General features: G+C 46.3%; 1 protein-coding gene across 4 annotated transcripts in view; it reads left to right on the top strand.

Annotated features, from left to right (window-relative positions):
* The window catches only part of OTOF (otoferlin), a 219,258-nt gene that overhangs the window by 109,058 nt on the left and 88,958 nt on the right, over positions 1 to 21,242 (top strand). For 3 of the 4 annotated variants that reach the window (XM_061626513.1, XM_061626516.1, XM_061626512.1), the window contains exon 5: positions 3,599 to 3,783. In XM_061626513.1, the coding sequence (XP_061482497.1) occupies positions 3,599 to 3,783 (185 nt within the window). Of the gene's footprint in view, positions 1 to 3,598; positions 3,784 to 4,776; positions 4,801 to 5,954; positions 5,976 to 21,242 lie in introns of all 4 variants that reach the window. The other variant, XM_061626515.1, reaches the window with a different exon arrangement.

Here is a 21,242-nt window from a genome sequence, read left to right as displayed (position 1 = left end):
GCAGCAAACAAAACACTAAATACACTCTAAAGCATCATAAAAACAGACTTTAAAATATATTAAAACATCTTTAAAAACATATTATTAAAAAAGCTTTAAAAAACATCTTAAAAAGCAATTCAGACACGTAGACTGGGATAAGATCTCTCCTTAAAAGGCTCGTTGAAAGAGGAAGGTCTTCAGTAGGCGCTGAAAAGATAACAGATATTATCTGTCTAATATTTAAGGGGAGGGAATTCCAATGTGTCGGTGCCACATCCGTTTCCTATGCTCTGCTGAACGGACCGCCTGATAAGATGGTATCTGCAGGAGGCGCTCACCTGCATAGCACAGTGATTGACTGGGTATATAAGGGGTAACACTGTCTTTTAGGTATCCTGGTCCCAAGGTGTGTTGGGCTTTATATACCAAAACCAGAACCTTGAACTTAACCCGTTAGCTAATGGACAGCTGGTGCAATTCTTTCAGCAGTGGGGTGACATGTTGGTGATATCCTGCCCCAGTGAGCAGTCTTGCTGCCACATTTTGCACCAGCTACAGCTTCCAGACCAGCCCCACATAGAGCGCATTACAGTAATCCAGTTACCAGTGCATGGACAACAGTGGGCAGGCTATCCCGGTACAGAAACGGCCGCAGCTGCCTTACCATCCAAAGCTGGTAAAAGACACTCCTAGCCACAGAGGTCACCTGGGTCTCCTGGCCTTTAGCTGTGAACCGTGTGGTTCTCATCGTTTCAGCAATTGGAACTTTTTGAAAATGGCCAAATTCATGAGGTCTAGTAGTTCTTCACGCACAGCCAGGGATATAGTCCTCCAGGGTTGTGAGGGCTTGTAGACCCCTTACTTTTGGAGGAGCAGGATGTACAAGCCAATCATGATGAAAGGGGAGCGTGTTAGCCATTGAGAAGAATCCTTGTCCTTTTGTGCTGATTGAAGTCACTCAGAGTGAAAGGAGGTGAGTCAGCCACTGAGAAGACTCTTCCCAGTAGCTAACACAAAGCCTCCCCTTTCATGCTGATTGGCTCCTACTGATGTCTGTTACAGTGGAGTGTGGACTTGCTCACCCTGTTGTCTTGCAAGGGAAAGTGGGGAAAAGGGGTTGTGGCTGTGAATATCATGCAGGGACCCTGCTCTTCTGGATTTGCCACTAAACTACTGTGCACAGCTGTATAGAAATGCCTTTGAACAGCACACACTGGGCTACCCTATGCAGTAACCATGGCAACCTCACAAAGAAGGGGAGGCAAGTTAGGAATATTCCTCTTGGCTTTTCTGGTTTCCAATTTGTGCTGCAGCTCAGGTGACCTGCATGTAATCTAGCCAGAGAAACAGAGATTTTATGAACAGAGATTGGGGGCAGGGAGCCATTTTGCAAAGCATAAGAACTTAACATAAGAACCAAAGCCATCTCCGCTGCCGGACACCCCCTTCAAACCGGGAATTTGCAAAATTCCCAGGAGGAGCAGGGAACACTACTAGACCAGAATAACACCACAAAGTTGTGCATATTTGTTTTTTACTTGGAAGAAAACCCACTGTGTTTGATGGGGTTTACTTCCAGGAAAGCATGCAAGGATCACAGGTCTAAGCACATTTACTGGGGAGCAAGCCACATTGTGGGACACATCTGAGTAAACAGCCCTGGGGCTGCAGCAGGGCATATCTGTGGGTATAGACACGTCCAAGATCCAGCTTTCACTAATGTACACGTTTTTGCCAGCTATTTTTCATCATATAATCATTTTGATGCACATTTCCCCCTAATATATGCACTTTTGTAAACATGGTTGGGTTGGCAAACTGCATCGCACAATTCAAGTAAGTGCAAATGTTGAAGGATGGCTGTGTTTCATTTCAGAAAGTGCAGATTTGATATATTCTGCTTGACATATGAACTGAATCGAAATTCTCGCCAACACCTACATGAAAGGGCTTAAGATGCTCCAATTGAGGTTGACTTTTGGAGGATGGGAGGCCGGGTGGTTCTGTCACCATCATGGAGGGTTTTAAGACTGGAGCTTCCTGTGACCCACTCTTGGCCCATGTGGCAGGCAATAAGGGAAATATATATATATATATAGTTATAAGCTGAATATGAGCCAACAGTGTGATGTGGCTGCAAAAAAGGCAAATGCTATTTTAGGCTGAATTATCGGAAGTATAGTTTTCAAATCGCATGAAGTATTGGTTCCCCTGTGGCACTGGTTAGACCTCATCTTGAGTACTGAGTCCAGTACTGAACACCGCCCTTTAAGAAGGATGCAGACAAACTGGAACAAGTTCAGAGGAGGGCAACAAGGATGATCAGGGGACTGGAAACAAAGCCCTGTTGATTGATTGATTAATTGATTTGATTTGATTAATATCCCACCCTTCCTCCCAGCAGGAGCCCTATGAGGAGAGACTGAAAGAACTGGGCATGTTTAGCCTGGAGAAGAGAAGACTGAGGGGAGATACAATAGCACTCTTCAAGTACTTGAAAGGTTGCCACACAGAGGAGGGCCGGGATCTCTTCTCGATCATCCCAGAGTGCAGGACACAGAATAACAGGCTCAAGTTACAGGAAGTCAGATTTTGGCTGACTAACTGTTAGAGCGGTACGACAATGGAGCCAATGGCCTAGGGAGGTGGTGGGCTCTCTGTGACGCCTCCTTCCCTGGCTCTCCCTGTCAGGCTCCTACCTGCTCGTGGTTACTGCCTGTCTCTAGGCACCACCAGGGACTCCACCAGTCCGGACCGCTCTCTCTTATGATTTCTCTCCCCGCTCTAGCACAGATCTCAACAGATCCCCCTGCTAGGCAGCACCACCAGTCACGTCCTATAACCAGTATTCCCAGAGACTCTGCCTGAGTCTCCCTCAATCTGGTTACCTCTGTGACTGAGTGCTTAAGCTGTCCCCAATCCCTTTGATTTACTCAGACTGCTTATAATTCTGGTTTGCTCTGAATACTTGTGGTGTTATTCTTCCCTTCCCCGCTGCCACCATTTGTCACTCTTCAGCCTTGGTAGTTACCTTACCCTCCCTTCTGGTCTGTGAAACCCCAGCCAAGGATCAGGCCTTTGGTAAACCAAATTAAGTATTTATTAAATAACACAGATAACAAGCTAACAAGATTTCTTCATAAGGCACATAAGCATATGGTTTTATCTAATACTAATCCGAACTCCACCCCCCTCCTTCTCCACGCTCTCCTGACAAACCACTCTCTCACGCCCACCAAACAACCCACTCTTTCTCTTCTCTCCCCCAGATTCCACTGTCACTCTTCCTTTTATACTGTCCGCCATTTTAAACACTCAGCCAATCATCTAGCATTCTATTGCCCATTCACTCCCCCTTCCTCTTACATTCCACTTACCATGTATCTCCTATACAAACAGCACTTACCATATATACAATAATAGAGGATCATCATACTCTCCCACACTGGAGGCCTTCAAGAGGCAGCTGGACAGCCATCTGTCGGGAATGCTTTGATCTGGATTCCTGCATTGAGCAGGGGGTTGGACTGGATGGCCTTGTAGGCCCCTTCCAACTCTACTATTCTATGATTCTATGGAATAAATAAATAAGTGTGTGTGTGTTCTTCTGTTGCAGACCAGCATCTCCATTGAGATTAGATACCAGGCCATGGATGGCACAGTTGGGGCTTGGAATGACAACGAATTCTTGGAGACCCCCAACGTGCGCTCGGACGGTGACCCCCATGAGACGGACATCCTACTCCCCTCTCACCGACAATCTCCCAGCAAGACTAGTGCTGCAGAGAGGGCTCTCTGGAGGTAACGGTTCAAAGATGCACTCAAAATGCAAATCACAGCCAAGTTCCTGGTACTGGATGCTTAGCTTAACCGTTGGCCAGCAGGCTCTAACTGCGCTTTCAGTCCAACAGGGGCTCTTACAAAAGCAGAACACAGGAGGGAAATAAACTCAGGTATTGCTCAGGTATATGAATTGCTTTCACTCCCAGCTGTAAGTTAACATTGAGTTTAAGGGGTACAGGCTGGTTAAGGCAGCCTTGGGCAACCTGGTGCCCTCCAGATGTTTTCGACCATTAGCCCCAGCGTCATATGGCCATGCTGGCTGGTTGGGCCTTTTGTAGTTCAAAATATCTGGAGGCACCAGTATGGAGAAGGCTGGGTTCAGGCATGTGGTTGTGGGTCCAGGACTGATCCTTCCTTAGAGAAAGTAACTCACAGGCTGTAGCCTACTGTCGGGTGCCAGTTGAGTATATTTGTGTGTGGCCAGAGGTGGGCCATCCCTACCTTTCCATAGCCCAGCCAAAGCTCAGGCCAGGAATGCTGCCAGGAAGGACCAAGGCAAGGGAAGAGCTTTGCTTTGTCACTGCAGGACAACTGCCCCCCTCAGCCTCTGCAAGGGTTAAGGACCGTATGCTGAAGTTGCCTAACAGCTCTCCTTACTCCCCAAGGTCCCTCCCTTTCTCTCTCTTGGCGAGGGGCAGAGTAGGGAGGAGTCACTGAAGTCCTGGTGACACATCCCCCATGGATTGCTGTAAGAATGTTTGCTGCCCGTTACCTTTCTCGCAGAGTGGCGAAATTGGGAATGGAGAGACTGAGTGAGCCTTTGGGTGTTTGAATCTTTGCTAAGATTCTACCTTCCCTGCAAATTAGTCAGAGAGAGACTTTAAGCTTTAAAATAAGAAATAACTACTTTATTCTGGAAGTACATACTTGATAGGAAAGAGTTCTACATCTAGCTAACTAGCTAAGTTGGAGATGCAAACACTAAGCCTAGTGTTTCCCTCATGCTTGGAGGAGAGGGAGAGACAAAGAGAAGATGTCTGCTCTCCCTCTCAAGAGACAGATGAAGGAGGAAGGAGATGTGGTCAACATCCCATGCATATCAGTCTAGCAGGAAGGGAGAGTCAGCAGGAGATCAAGGACAAGCATTAGCCTAGCCATCAGGAGGTCTCCTCTCTGGCTACCCTTTTTAACCCCACGCAGCCTCAACCCACAAGTTGGCGTTGAACCACATATTCCAACAAACCTTTCAAATCCTTTCAAAGATACAAGGATTCTGTAAAACCACCATCTATAAAATACTAACCTCAAAATATCATAGCATCAGCTGCTAAAAGAGTGTCAACAGCATAAAACAGTATTATAAAGTACTTGTTTACAGCTGTCAACTGTCTTTTTATTTTAAGTGAAAGCAGCCTTGGGGGCCTCATTCAGGACTGAGCTGGTTATCTCTCCTGACACCCTTGGTGCAAGGAGGAGCAATTTTCAGCATGGGAACACTGCAAGGGGAGTGTTAAATCTTCTTCTCTACTAGATCATGGTTCTGATCTGGAGTCTTCCTCCCTCCCTGCCTCCCCCCACAGTCATTTTTCTTTAAAAGAGGGAGATCAGTGGCCAGCTCTATTCAGTGCACACTTTAAAGGCACTTGCTTAATATAATGTGTAGTTATATTTTGCAGGTGGGGTTCAGTCACATACCAGCCGGCATGATAACTGCATGAAGCAATGTTGTATAAACTTCCCACAAATAGATTGAAATGAATGCTCAGTGAACAGCCAGCGCTGTCAAGCCCCCTCCTCCCGACTTTGTGCAAAGAAATCAGGGTGAACACGCAATAAACAGGTCATCTGGAAGCAGCTTCAGTTTGTGGAAGTTAAAGATCATCCCATGTGGCACTTGCCATGGGGCATATGGGCCATAGAAACTGGCTTGCCTTTATCACCAGCCCAGTTTGCCAGAAAATTACTCAGGATGAAATTTGACTTGGGCATTTGTGATTTTTTCATGCTTATCAGTGAAGTAAATACCACTGATTCTACTCCTACAGAAATTGCTAGGGTAACTACCGTTACTTCTTTTGTTTGCCAACCACTTCCCATCTGTCTGCACTGGTTTCTTCCTTTTCATAATTTTGCAGGGAGCATCAACCCATAGTTCTTTCCGAGAGTAATGGAGTCCTGCTATGGTCCAGCGGAAGGGAGGCCGAGTCCCGGTTCTTTAACAGCTATGCAGGAGTTGGGATCACAGCAAGTGCAGCTTTTTCTCACCTCTTGCACTGATTCTCTGTTGGGTTGTTTCCATCCATACTTTGCAAGCAAGAAACAAATCATGTTGCTCCTTATTGCAAACCACAGAGTGATGACCCTTGTGGAGCCCTGGCAAAGACACAGTAAATAGCCAATTTGCTGTATGAAACTGGGCTGAAACATCTAATTGGAGCTGTAAATCAACTTCCCAGATCGATATGTTACAATTCCTGTTGCTGGGCAGGAGCAGAAGGCTCAGCCTTAATAGGGATCATGCACCAGTTTGAGCATCTTTTGTCAGCCTTCATTGCGGAGGTCAGATGCACTGTTTAACTGCTCCCAATCCAGAAGGGGAGCAGCTCTCCATCTGGAAGGTCAGTATCCAGCAGCTCAAGTTCTCTTCAGCCACTGTTCTCCAAGAAGCAGTGGCCACAGGGGTGTGAGGGTTCTGGTGCAAATGGAAGGTCCACAGCCAAAGATCAAGGTCTGGCAGAGCAGAGACAGACAAAGCAAGCAGAGCAAAGTCCTGGCTAAGGAAAGGCAAAGCAAGGGGAGATAAAGCAGAGGCCAGGATTTGCTAACACTGGCAAGGCAAGCCAGGAGTTCAGGATGTAGCTAGTGCCCTGGACAGCTCCATAGTGAGCTTAGGCTGGAAACACAAAGGAGCAAGGCTCAAACGTTGCTTCAGCAACAGACAACCCCAGACTGAACCTTAGAGCTGCGGCTTCATCTGGACAGCTAACTCTGCCTTTAGTGAGAGAAACCACTAATAATTGGGTGTTAGAACGAATTAAGCCAGAACTGTCACTAGAAGCTAAAATGATGAAACTGAGGTTATCCTACTTTGGACACATCATGAGAAGACCTGATTCACTAGAAAAGACAATAATGCTGGGAAAAACAGAAGGGAGTAGAAAAAGAGGAAGGCCAAACAAGAGATGGATTGATTCCGTAAAGGAAGCTACAGACTTGAACTTACAAGATCTGAACAGGGTGGTTCACGACAGATGCTCTTGGAGGTCGCTGATTCATAGGGTCGCCATAGGTCGAAATCGACTTGAAGGCACATAACAACAAAAGCCTGCTTTAACAGCCATCGATGAATGGTGCAGGGGGAAATGTGATTTCACTGAGGCTTCTGGGCTACAGTCCTCAGGGGAGGACAACACATGCTTTTCAAGCCACGGAGGTGCTGGCAAAATGGGCTGCTCTTCTGTTGGTGATTTCAAGGTGGGGGAGATGTCACAGGTTGGCTCTGAGGTCAATTCCCCCTCTGAAAAATAGAAATGGACTGCCTTCAAGTCGATCCCGACTTATGGCTACCCTATGAATAGGGTTTTCATGGTAAGTGGTATTCAGAGGGGGTTTCCCATTGCCTCCCTCTGAGGCTGGTCCTCCCCAGCTGGCTAGGGCCTGCTCAGCTTGCCACAGCTGCACAAGCCAGCCTCTTCCTTGTCTGCAACTGCCAGCTGGGGGGCAACTGGGCTCCTTGGAACTATGCAGCTTGCCCACAGCTGCAAAGACGGCAGGGCCCGTAACCCCTGAGACACTCACTGTGGGAGTGATCTTTAGCTGGCCCTTTAAACCCAGGAAACATGAGTGGGGATTTGAACTCACAGACTCTGGACTCCAAGCCAGGCTCTCCTCCCCACTGTGCTATACCCCTGTGATACCTCCTCTAAATCCACAGCTTTCCCCTCAAATATGGGGAGATGGGTCAGATTCCAGGGTCATGACAGCCACACTGAAAGACTCCTGGCATAAGATTCAAAGTTTCACAGCAAAGGTTAATATGAGGAAGGGCATACAATTTTCCAGCTGTGGCAGGTGTGTGTGCAATCACTTCCAAAACGATTTGGCTTAAATTTTAGACATCATCTCTCAAATAATTGGAGTTAAGTGGAGCCTTGATCAACTGGGTGTTCTCTAGAATTATTTGGATGACAGTTATCCAGTTATGCACACTCTTTTCAAGGCTTTTATCAGATGCCAAGATCACACTGGCTCAGCAATGGAAATCAGGAGTCATTTTGCAATCGAGTAGCTAATTAAAATCCTAGAGATTGCCAAGTATAGCCATGTATAAGATTAATCAAATATATGGTTCCATTCCAGCCCCCTGGTTCAACTGGGAGAAAACAGTTTCCATTTCTTTTGCACTGGGATGGGCATTGCATTTGTCACTCTGTATTGATAAAAAGAAACTCCTTTTTATAATGACAATCTTCTGATATTTTTTCCTCCCAAACTGTAGAGTTTGATTGCAGAGAAATGAGTTTTAACCCAAAGCAGTTATAGAAAATGCTACTTTAGAAATGGTATATGTCAATGATTCCTAACCTGGGGGCCATGACCACCAGAGGGGCCGTGAAGTAATCTAGAGGGGGCTTATTAAATTTTTTTTAAGTCTTCACTCCCTGTATGCTGTCTACTCCCCACTGCTGCTGCAAACGAGAGGGGTGGACTTTTGCTGAAGAATCAGAGCATCTTTCAGGCATGCCGAGGGCAGGCATCTGCCTATAAAACATGTGGCAGATGCCAAAGGAGGCTGAGGGTGGACCTACCAGGAAGAAGAGGGGATTACTATCCTCGCACTGCTGCTACTGCTGACGCCCTTATTCAGAATGAGAGGAGAGGGCTTTTTGTGAAGCAAAAAGAAGTAAGGCTGCAAGGAAAGGCTACATTTCCCCTTTCTTCCTGGCAGCCAGCCTGCCTGCCTTTCCTGGCTCCTGCTTCACTGCCAACTCCTTTTAATTTTTTTTCATATTTGCAAGGCCGCCCAGATCTCACCTTTGGCCCAGATGGAGCCAAGGAGCGTGAGGAAGTTCAGGACTCATTCACGCCCTCTCTCTGAGGCGAAGTGTATGTGCCATTGTCCCCCTTTCTTCCACCTGCACTCTGCCACCCCAATCTCTCTCTCCAAGATGCTGTGGCTTCCCCCCTCCCACATGCCCAAATGCATGAATGCCTACAGATGCTTACAGGAAGGGCAGGTGTGTTTGTGTGTGTCCGTGCACTGATCTGCTCCACTCTCATTCCCCAAGTGCACGCTAACCAAGTCATCAGTTCTGATGATCACCACAAGGCCTAAAACCCCTTCCTCAACCTATCCACCCTTTGGTCTTCACAATCTAGCATCCCCACCACTACCACATTGCTGCTTCTTTTATTATTATTATTATTATTATTATTATTATTATTATTATTATTATTATTATTATTATTATTATTATTATTATTATTATTATTATTAAAAAGCTCAGCAGGTTGGCTGAGGCTGGGGTCCACATACTACAGCTGAAATGTTTTCTTTATTTAATTATTATTGCATTTATATCCCACCTTTCCTCCAAGTTGCTCAAGGTGGTGCACATGGTCGTCCCTCCTTTCCATTTTATTCTTACACCAACCCTGTGAGATAAGTGAGGCTGAGAGACTGTGTCTGGCCCAAGGTCACCCAGTGGGCTTCATGGCTGGTTGGGGATTTGAACCTGGATCTTAGTCCAACAGTGTAACCCACTGGTGTTGGGAGACAGGACTGTACATCTTCAGATTGGGGGGGGGATACCAATTTGATTGGACCTTTGCATTAAGAAGAGGAAGCAACACCTCCCTGTCTGCAGGGAGCTTTTCATGGAAAGGGATGTTTGGAGACGTGATTTTGCCATGCATCATTTTTTCAATTAACACAGATTAAAATTACAATTAGCATGGGGGGGGTCACAAATTTTTTTGAGCTTACTAAGGGGGTCCCATACTCATAAAGGTTGGGAACCACAGGTCTATGTAGAGTTGATCCAGTGGTTTGGGGTTATACATTTCAAATTGTCTGGTAGAACAGTGGAACAACACAGGCAATTCAGTAAATAAAAGGTATAGGAAGCCGCTTCAGAGATAAACCAAATCTAAGCAAGCTCCCTGAACTTACAAGCTCTGAACAGGGTGGTTCACGACAGATGCTCTTGGAGGTCGCTGATTCATAAGGTTGCCGTAAGTCGTAATCGAGTTAGAGGCACATAACAACAACAAAGCAAGCTCCCAGGCCCCGGCAACTCAGGATCTGGTGCAGGACAGCATTTTTTTACTCTCATTGTGCTTGGAGCACAATTACGCACCTGATTCCATAATTGAGTTTGCAGGTTTGTGCAACTCCAGGAATAATCACTGCTGCTGCTTAACCAATGAGTTAGTTTTGTATATCTTGCCCTGTAGAGGTTATTCTGTATAAAACAATAACCGAGACCAGTGAGGACAGAATGCTATACAGGCTGCCTTGGCAGATGTGAGTTCCCACAGTGGCCACAGCACAGACCACAACACAGTGTAGATATCCTTGAATTTAACTCACACACAGTTTGTTGCACCACACAGGGAAATACCTGCAGGGGCACATTTGCCCAGTTTTTGTGGAGTTAACTTGGGCATGTGAACGTGGACACATCTCCACACTGCTACTCACTCTGATTCCGCAACCTATCTTTGGGGAGTTCCATGATGGCATCCCAGAAATATGTGGCCACAGTTATGCCATGGCCAGCTCTCCGTGTAGCCATGTCGCCCTTGTCCATGTAAGATGATATACGAGACAGAACATCTCACGTGCGAGACGGTTTGCAACAGGACACCAAAACAGGCACCAGGAAAGATTGCGTTTCAGATCAGAAGGGAATGACAGATGCTCTTGGCTGAACTCGCAGTGCGCATATGACTCAGAGAAAGTCTTGTGAATGGCTCCTGAAACCTGTAAAGCAGAGAACAGTAAGGTTGCATTTGCACTGACAGAGAGCTCAAAACCCCACCCTATCACGAAAGGCTGTGAGTTCGCAACATGTCATCTGAACAGTGATTCAGGTCCTCCCATCCAAGATAATCCACTGTCCTCGGTTCTCTAGGCTGCTCTGTCATTATTTCTGCTACAATTGTTCTTATTCCCATCAGTTGCTCAGAGCCAGGAAAAACTCAGAGAATCACATTCCCTGTTTTGGTGCCCATTCTTGCAGGCAAGAAGAAGATGAAATGTATTACCACAGTGATGATGAACTTCTGGGCGAGGGGGACACCATCAGCCAGGGCTCCCTCAATGCGAGGTACAAGGCCCAGCTGGGCCTCCAGTTTGGATTGCTGTGCTGGAGACAAAAGCTGGTTTTACGCAAGCTATTCCTTACATGGAAATCTCACCACAAAGTGAAGAATCCCTGTAATTATTCTTGGTTCTCAATAAATGCACATTGTATTGCCCCGGCCATGGGCTACAGGTTTGAGGGTAATACCAAGGAAAACAATGAGACAGATTCAAAGTTTACTCACAAAGGAGAGTTTATTGGGTATATAACAGGCATGCCTACCCAGTGGAACAGACTGTCAAGGTCCCTCACAGAGAGGCGTTGAAGTCTGAACCCCCAGCTAACAGCACAGGCACCTTTTATAGAGAAAATCTTTGGCAAGGCACAGATGGTGATGAAATGCATCTTACATCAAATTGACAGAATACATGATTGATTATACGATATCAACCTAAGCATCAAAGCCATAGTCTATACTACTATCTTACTATCTTTTGAAGTATCCCCGTCCCTTGATCTGGGGTGTCAAGGCACTTGATGGATCATCCTATCTATGTGTGAGAACACTGCTGGTGTGAGCAGGACATGTTGACCTCTCTTTGCCACCCTTTCTTGGCACATGCACCCCTGTGCAGCTCATTAAAGCTTATCTAGACCCACTTGGCCATCTTGACCTCTCCATGCTCCTCTCTAGTGGCATGTGAGCTGCTTTTCCTCATTAGAGCTTATCTACCAGCTTCAAAGCTACTCCTTGAGGGTACATCAAATGGTCCTTTGCCAGCCCATTAGAAGACAACAGCTGGGTGTCGGTTCAGCACTCATTTGACTGTTCCTTGAACTCAATCTCTAACGCCCTGCCCTCCTTGCAGGTGCTCAAAGTGAGAAAAACAACATTATAAGCTTTCATTTGCAATCTTAACCCCTTAAAGGCAAATCTACATAATAACAGCCATACATATGCAAAAGCAAGGATTACATGAGCCCCATGGAATACACACATGTACACAATGAAGGAAGAAACACAGCCACAGAACAAAGACAATGTATCATGCCATCTCCTCCTCCACATGGGACTATGTTTATGAGAACATGGAATGATTGCAGGAATATCTCACCTTGTGCCAATATGATTGGTGTAAACTTCTCCAAAGAGTGTGCGGTGCAGTGCAGTGTGGCATGATATAAAGGCATGTGAATGAGGCTTCCCATCTTGAGTCAAAGCACTGTAGATGAGTGGAACAATGAGTAGGGGGTGGGAATTGCTGTATGACAGCAAGGGTTTCACAGCATGTGAGGAGGGGGATCCTTCTGGAGCAAAACTCGTAAACAAAAGACCTTGTTGATGAGTGTTGACAGCCTTTGCCAATCTGGTGGGAGTCAAAACATCTGGAGGGCACCGGGCTGACAAAGTATGGCCTAAACTATATTTATGCTTTTACACTGGTCTTTTCAGCTTATTACTACTTTTAATCATAGTATAGTTTTGTTATTCTCTCTGTCTTTTTTTGTTGCCTAGAGAAAATATTTCCTGAGCTGTCTCATAAAAATAATTAATGAATTAAATAATGAGTAAATTAAATCAGACCAGGACTAAAAAGATGAAAAAAGGGAGCCATCCAGGATGCACGAAGGTCAGTGCTGACCAAGAGGGGGACAGGAGGCTTTATTCCTGTGCGTAGACAATCAAAGGGTCGGTCTGCATATTGAGAAAGAACGGGGTCAGGTACAACTTGTTTGGTTTAAAAATGAAATAGGAACAGTATTTAGTCTTATTTCTTAGCAGAAGTATTTAGTAACAAAAGTGGATTTTGAGAATCAACCAGCCCACCTTTCCCTCAGACACAAATAACAACAGAGACAATCTTCTTAGGTAAAAAGTATAAAGAAGGTTTACTCATGACCTTTCATGTGTTCAGGAAACATAGGCTCTAGTTTAGATGGAAAAAGTAGAAGTCTTAGTCCATTTTAGTCTTTGGTGATGATGCTCCTGAAAGAGCATCTGCATGCCACCTCTACTAGAGGTTAAAGCTCAGGAATGGCGGATATGCAGGAATCTGCAATATCCCCAGACAAAGGAGGAGGAGGAAGAAGGTAAATAACTCCACCTTTTAAGGAAGTTACATCATGGTAAACAGGTATATAGAGATATTCCCCAAATAGTAGTTAGAGGGAACATCTCCCTATCAAAGGGGGTGGCATGCAAGCTTGCTTAAACCCAACACAACTTGCATGCGACACAAAATCAATGAAGAATCTTCTGGCACCTTCAAGACTTACCCATTTAATGTAGCTTTTGTGGACCAGAGTTCACTGTCAGATGCAGAGAAACACAGAGAGCTGCCTTATAGAGAGTCAGACCATTGGTTCACCTGGCTCAGTATTGCCTACATTGACTGACAGTGGCTCTCCTGGGTTTCAGGCAGGGAGTGTGTCCCAGTCCTATCCAGAGATGATGATGATGATAAAATTTATATCCCTCCCTTCCTCCCAAAAGGGGCCCAGGGGGACATGACTGAACCTGGGACTTTTGCATGCCAAGCAGGCGAACTCCCACTGAGCTACAGCCCTTCTCTAGCTTCATGCATTGAATCAAGTGGACTCTAGTCCATGAAAATGTTCACCATAATGTATCAGCCACACTCTTGAAGGCTTTGGGGTTATTTTTGCTGCAACAAACTAACACAGTTGCACAAGAGGTGTCTTTGGTAGTTCTGGACCAAACCTCAGGATGCAACACGCACATCCATGAGGCGGCCACTCTCGTCCATCTTGTTAATTCCCTCCTGAAGTGCCCCGTCATAGTTCCAGAGAACTGTTGGGTTTTGCCACTTGTCACCACGATGGTGGATTCCCCCCTGGCCATCTGCCAGCAGCCTTAGGCACAATCTCCTGCCACAGAGACCCAAGCATGAGCATCCTGACGTGCTGCTAAAAAAGTGGTTGGCATTAATTAATGTAGCTGCTGCCATAGCAATGCGGCACTAAAAGGCCCAGATCCTTTCCATGTGCATTGAGAGCTGAACTTTAAAGGGCTGGAGGGGAAGAAGAAGAGAAATCCACTTGTTTCCCTGGGCAGGTTGACACTGGTTTGCCTTGCCACATTTTCTTTTTTCGGGCATAATGAACAGCTGTGAAGCGGCTGCCTTCTGTTGGTTGGACCATTTCTCTGACTCTGATAGGCAGTAACTCTTCAAGGACTCAATCAGGTGAGGGTGGGGGCGGGGAGTCTTCTCCATACTTGTCACCTAAGATCCTTCTTAGAAACAGAAAATGCCAGGAACTGAACCTGGGATAGTTTGGCACAGAGCACCGCTAGCTCCTTCCAGCAATGCATGCCAGCTGTCAGCAGCTTCATGAGAGGCCAGAATTGAAAGGTTGCACCAGTTTCTGCTGGAGAAGGGCTGGGGGGGTGCTGTGAAAGGCATATATGCCCCATCAGGGAAGGGCGGGAGACAAAACACAGCAGCTAAACCAAGCTCTGCTGCTTTTGTGGGGGCTGCTTTGCCCCCCCACCTGCTAAGGGGAGCACATAAACATCAACCCATCTGCTCTGCCTTTTAAACCATTTGTACCCCACTCTCTCTGTCCCTTTTTACCAGGAATGGGGCACCTTTTTCAGCCTGAGGGCCACATATCCTTCTGGGTAACCTTCCAGGGGCCACATGCCAGTGGTGGGCGGTGCCAGAAGCAAATGCGGGCAGAGGGGCAATAGTGAATTTCTACCTTTGCACAGTACGCTAGTTTCACACCTCTGTAGCCTCCCCCCAGGCAAGCAAGGAGCATTATCAGAGTTCAAGGCACATTCCAGTTAGGCGAAAACACTCAACGAGAGTGCAGTGCAGAGCCAGTGGGGTGCGTGGCCAAAGGAGCAAGGCTGCGTGGCCAGGGAGACTCCAGAAGGCCAGTCAGAGCAGCCTGGAAGGCCCTGGGCATGCAGGTTTTCAGTCCCTGCTCTATATAGTATGGGATTAGCTAGTCATCTTTTGGGCCTGAGTAGGAAATGTTTTCGGATGATTACCGGCTGTGAGTGCACTTTTCCTTTCCTTTTTTGTCTACTCCATACAGCTGCTTCGTCAGAATTCGGGGCAGGGGTATTCAGTTGGGTCCATTGGTTTCCCACGCCTGTTTGGTAATGTGGGCAGGGAGGGTTTTGGACAGTGGAGGCTGGTGGCTCCAGTGTCAGTGAGGCAGGGAATCCACTCTGGGTTTTTGTCCGAACATTCAAGCAATTGTCCAAGGTGCTGAAAGCTGAAAGCACCTTGGACAGCTCCTATAACAGTTCAGACTGAAACCTTGAGCAGACCACCCAACTGACATGGCTGCCACCAGCCTCCTCTGGTTTTAGATTAACCCAGTGGTGGCTGGTGACCACTGGGACTGGTGGGGTGGAAGACAGGGGAGCCCAAATAGTAGGTGCAGCCTGGGCCAATGAGAGGCACAGCCAAGGCATTCTAGTTGTGTCCCCACCTTCCTCCTTCCTCCTGAGCTCTTGCAAGTATGTTATTTATTTATTTATTTATTTATTTATTGTTCCATTTATTTATTTAGCCGCCCTGAGTTCCACTGGAAAAAGGGCGGGGTATAAATAAAGATAATAAATAATAAATAAATGTACCACATTTTCTGCAAATGCTTATGTGCTCAAAGCGGTTCACACAAACAACAATCTAAATACTGTAAGCACAACAATGCATAATGAAAAGTGTAACCACCATAACACTAAACAAAAAGTTAATATACATCAAAGCATAAATTAGCATAAAGGTCAACAATAAAGCTGAAGCAAAAACATTGAAAACTCACCCCCAAGCTGATATACAAATCTCTTAGGCAGTGCAGATGGGGGGGCAGTTAGGAAGTTTTTCCTGATGTCCAGTCGAAATCTGGCTTCCTGCAACTTGAGCCCATTATTCCGTGTCCTGCACTCTGGGACGATCAAGAAGAGATCCCGGCCCTCCTCTGTGTGGCAACCTTTCAAGTACTTGAAGAGTGCTATCATATCTCCCCTTAGTCTTTCCTTCTCAAGGCTAAACATGCCCAGTTCTTTCAGTCTCCTTTCTATGAGGTTCTGCAATGTTCGTATTTTATTTTTAAATTAGATAAATGAGGAGGGGTTCATTGGGTAAGGAGAGGTTGCTTAACCCCTTCCTTCCAGTCCTTTCCCAACTCAACATCACCTTCATCACCAAGCTGCCTTTTTGTATGTGCAGGGGGAAGAATTGTGTGATCCTGACTTTCTTTCACTGAACTTGCCCAGCCCCCTGTCCCTCTCCCCAAGAAATGCAGAGAAAAGACGCAAGGGACTTATGTTGTTTGAGCTTGAACTGTGGTTCACATCTTGCCCTTGCCAGATAGGGACCTTAGGCAAGCCACTATCTGCCAGCCTCAGTCCTGCACGGAATGTGTTCTACCAACTTCGGTTGGTAGCCCAGCTATGTCCCTACCTGAGTAAGGACATACGCATTTTGGGCCCTGCAACGCGCTTTACGTAGGGCTACCTTTGAAGACGGTTCGGAAGCTACAGCTAGTGCAAAATGCGGCGGCCAGACTGCTAACAAGAACTAAGCGGTCTGAGCATATAACACCTGTGCTGGCTCGCCTGCACTGGCTTCCAATACGCTTCCGGGCCAGATTCAAAGTGTTGGTGTTAACCTATAAAGCCTTATACGGCGCGGGACCACGATATCTGTCGGAACGCCTCTCCCGATACGAACCGGCTCGTACACTACGGTCTACTACGAAGGCCCTCCTCCGGGTCCCGACGCATAGGGAGGCCCGGAGGGTGGTGACGAGATCTAGGGCCTTCTCAGTGGCGGCCCCCGAATTGTGGAACAGTCTCCCCGAGGAGGTACGCTTGTCGCCGACACTATCATCTTTTCGGCGCCAAGTTAAAACCTTTCTCTTCTCTGAGGCATTTTAATCTTAGTTAAATGTTTGTAACTTGGTTTTAGATTGTGTAGTTTTTATATGGTTGTTGTATCAGATTCTGTAATTTTATTGTATTTTATGTTAACCGCCCAGAGAGCTATTGCTAGTCGGGCGCTATATAAGTTTAAGAAATAAATAAATAATAAATAATAAAATCCACTGTAGATCCCAGTGAGATTTTAGCACCTCACTGGGAGCGCCTGCAGGCTTCGTTAACGAATCATTTGCTGCCTGTGTTTCCAACATCCTTAGGAAAGATGTCTCATTAGTCAGCTAATTTCCTATCCCACCGGGAGGAAAGCAAACCCCCCCTGGGATGAAGCTAATCTGTGGGTGGCACTGCAAGGCTGGGCACATCAGCAGCTTTCCCATCCAAGGGGACTGTTCCGTTTGTTTGGTTCACCCCTTCCTATTTAGGGTTTTGTGTCAAAGGCTCACAACAATTCTGGGCCAGCTGGAAAGTTTCTCAGCTACGGATCTGGAATGCAAACATTTGGAAGCAAGAAAAGGCTGTTTGGCACCTTGCACACACAGCCAAGGCTCATAGCATCAGCTATGAAATGGGGGGGTGCTATTTATTGACACTCCAGTGGTCTAGCTGTTTACCAGCTGGGGGTGGCTTTCATATTATGTTATTGTTAAGCTGTATAATTTCCCACTGCCTCCTGCTATTTGCTTTCTGCCTCCTAATCAGGGCTGTATATAATAAGCCACAAGAAAATGTTGTTCCATGGTCAGGATCAATTGTACACATACTGTATCTGCTTACATTTTGCGTAGTTTAGTCTCCTGGGTAAACAGAGGAGCAAACTAGACATTTGGTGGTGGATCCAGGTTTGTTTATTTATTTATTACATTTGTATACTGCCCCATAGCTGAAGCTCTCTGGGCAGCTTGCAACAATTAAAACGTTAAAAACAAATATACAAATTTAAAAACACATCTTTTAAACAAAAACAAATTAAAAATATGCTTAGGATTGCAGCCTTAATCATGTTTAATGCAAGCACAAAGAAGCCAGAATGCAAGCTACCAAACAGCAGCAAAGCCATGAGAGGAGGAAGGCGTGATTTGTAGTAGAGAAGCAGCAGATGGGAGGTGGCGCTTAACCCTTTTCAGCACCCCATGCTTTTCCTTTGCAGCTTCATCCCCATAACTACTTTTGCGTAACAATACAACAGAAAAAGCAGCCGGGGGGGGTAGCTGTTGCAGGGGGGAAGTTGTGAGTGGTGACGGTGGGGAGGGTTAAGCACCACCTGCATGCTGTTTCTCCACTAAATGTTATCCCCTCCCCACCGCCACCCCGCCATATGGGGACCATCCAAGCATGCAACCCCCTCCTTGCCTTTTGAAGTGGTTCAGGGAGTGAGTACAATCCTCACAGCATGACAATGCATGTGTCACTGCAGCACGTTGGTGTGATAATCTGTAATGCTTGCAGGTGGCTCTTTGCACATAATGAGTCAAATGATTCCTCCCTTCCATGACACGAGCAATGTGTTTTAACTATATTTCTCCATTTGTTATGTAAATGGACCAGTCTGGGTGAAGACGGAGACGGCTACGAAGGGTAAATGTGGTGTGCAGTTTTGCGTGAAACCATTGGGGGGGGAAGGATTGAGGGAAATTTAATTATTAACAATATTTTTGTGTTCATCCATATATCATTTTTCCTTTGCGACGCCTCTGCACTGAGACCTTTCACAACGTTCCTCCTCACTGAGGCAACTCTATGAGGAAGTCATTCTTAACTCTGATATACAGATGGCTTTAAAATGTTGAAGGCATGAGGTTGGATCCAACCAGACTCAGTTACTTGAACTTAGCTCCAGTTGAAATCAGCGGGACTTATTCATGAGTAACCATGGGAACTTAACTCTAAGTTCCACTAACCGCACAATCCAAGGCATGTCTACTCAGAAACAAGTCCCACTGAGTTCAATGGAATTTATTCCATTGTGCAGGTATAAGGTTGCAGTCTTAGTCCAGTCCGATGTTACAGATGGAGGACTGAGGCTGTGGCTCAACCATGATCAGATGGAAGGTCCATGGCACAGATAAGAATACTGGAACCTACCTCTCCCAGCTCTGAATCTGAGACTCTCAAATTTGAGGATTGGCTCAGCAATATTGTGGATTTTTCTTTTCGTTTCATCCTGAAAACCTTTTGGCTCTATAAAGCTATTTCTACACCAAAGACTCATGCCCTTCACATTTTCAACCAATGCATTCATACACTCAGTCATTTTTAACCTAGTTTGTTGTTGCGGGATTCTGCTTTCAGCAAACTAAACTCTTTTAAATGCCCACCATTGGGGTGAAACCGGGGCAGGGTTTTCAAAACAACTGAGGGACCTGAAAGCAGCTCTCACTTTAAAGGACATAAGCATTTTTGGCCCTGCAGGAGCTTGGGTGCAGGAGCTGGAGGGGCAGGGGTGATGCAAAGGGGTCTCTTCTGTCAGTTCAGCCAATCACTCAAGAACAGAGAGGGAAAAGAGAATTTCAGTTGCTAATGCAGGCTGTCAGGAATGAATTCATGCATTATACTTCTTTGTTAAGTATTCACTTAAAAAGATGTTTTTCCCTTGAAAATGCAAAATGCAAACATGTATTGTCAAGCACATGTACACTCAACTGAAAGCCAGGCTTGGCTAAGGCTTCCTTTCAAGTCACTATACCTCCGGTAGCAAACCTGGGTTTGCCACAGTGTAATGTATGAAGCCACCCTGCTGCCATGGGGAGGGGGAGCAGAGTCTTGTGGGAAATGGCCCCTGAGCAGCCTTCTGTTTGTTTGAATAGGCCTACTGGAGAGAGCTTTTCCTAAAGGGTTGTGCCCCACTTGTTATAGGGCTGGGCCAGTTACAACTCCCGTGGTGCCAATGTCCTTAAAAGAGTTAAATATTTTTAGACCAACGTTCCTATGAGTGATGTTCAATTACTACCGGCCCTTTATTTGTTACTCAAGTCCTGAACACACTCTTTTGTATTCCTGGGCTGGGAGAAAGTCAGCCCTGGGAAATGTTACCCAATCCCTGTTTACTCTTAAATATTAATTGGCGGGATGCAGCCCTGGAGCAGAATACAGTGGGGCCCAAGTGAATGATTCATGCCCTCCTTTTCATGGTCATGGCTGTGACGCAGCTGCCTCTGGATTCATGTCATTCCTCACCCCACAGGCCCTCTCTTGCCTTCCAGGCACTGTCCATGGTGCTGCTTTTGCCCTGGGACGCTCCTTTATCAGAGCCAGGCTAGATGCACAAAGAGCCCTCCACCCCCATTACAAAATGTTTCTTTTGAAACAAGCTTCTCGTGTCTTGCTTTTATTGCTGCCTGGATTCGGGGTAATAGTTTGCTGCACTTAGTTTCATTATGGCAATGTTTTTTAATGATTGTTTATTGCAACGTTTGGTGTTTTTGATCAGTAGTTGCTGTTTCTGTAACGTTGCGAAGCTGCTCAATGAGCAGAAGGGATACAAATAAATAAACTGATTGATTGATTTAAAAACAACCCCCCCCAAAAGCAGCCTGGAGCAACTGCCAGTTTCATCAGAGGAAAATGCTTGTGAGGGTGGAGGTGCTTAACCCTTCACTTTCCTTCCACCTCTCTACTCAAACTACTCTTTTGAAGCTGCTCTTCTCACTCACGGGGGAAAGGTATGGGGATCTTATCTGTTTACCCCCCTGCAACTGGAAAAGTAGCTGGAGTTAAAGTTGAAAGTGGCAGGAAGGGGCAGAGCATCTGCTTTGCATGCAGAAGGTCCCAGGTTAAATCCCCAGCGGCACCTCCAGGTAGGGCTGGGATGAGATTCCCTCCTGACACCCTGGAGAGCTGCTGCTACCAGTCAGTGTGGACAATGCTGGCCTAGTATGGTCTGACTCAGTATAATCCAAATTGATTTGGATTCCTGCATTGAGCAGGGGGTTGGACTGGATGGCCTTATAGGCCCCTTCCAACTCTTCTATGATTCTAAGCAGCTACCTATGTCCCTTACACTCATTCCCCTTTCCACTCCTCTGTTCCTGATGGCAGCCATTGTGGATGCTGTTCAGTCTTTAAACAGTGACATCAGAAGACTTTGTGTGTTCCCTCCTGCATGTTGTCTGCTTTGGTCATGGGCCCTTCTGCATGCAAAGCGGACGCTGCCAGTCTGTCCAAGAGAAGGCGCCCGCTGCAATGACCCACCGTGAACTCTGAGAGGACGGACACCTGTCTTGAGGGCTTTTATTTCCTTCTGTGCGCCA

Source organism: Rhineura floridana, chromosome 4 (assembly GCF_030035675.1).
Source record: "Rhineura floridana isolate rRhiFlo1 chromosome 4, rRhiFlo1.hap2, whole genome shotgun sequence".
NCBI lineage: Eukaryota > Metazoa > Chordata > Lepidosauria > Squamata > Rhineuridae > Rhineura > Rhineura floridana.
This window is presented reverse-complemented; position numbering and strand designations above follow the sequence as displayed.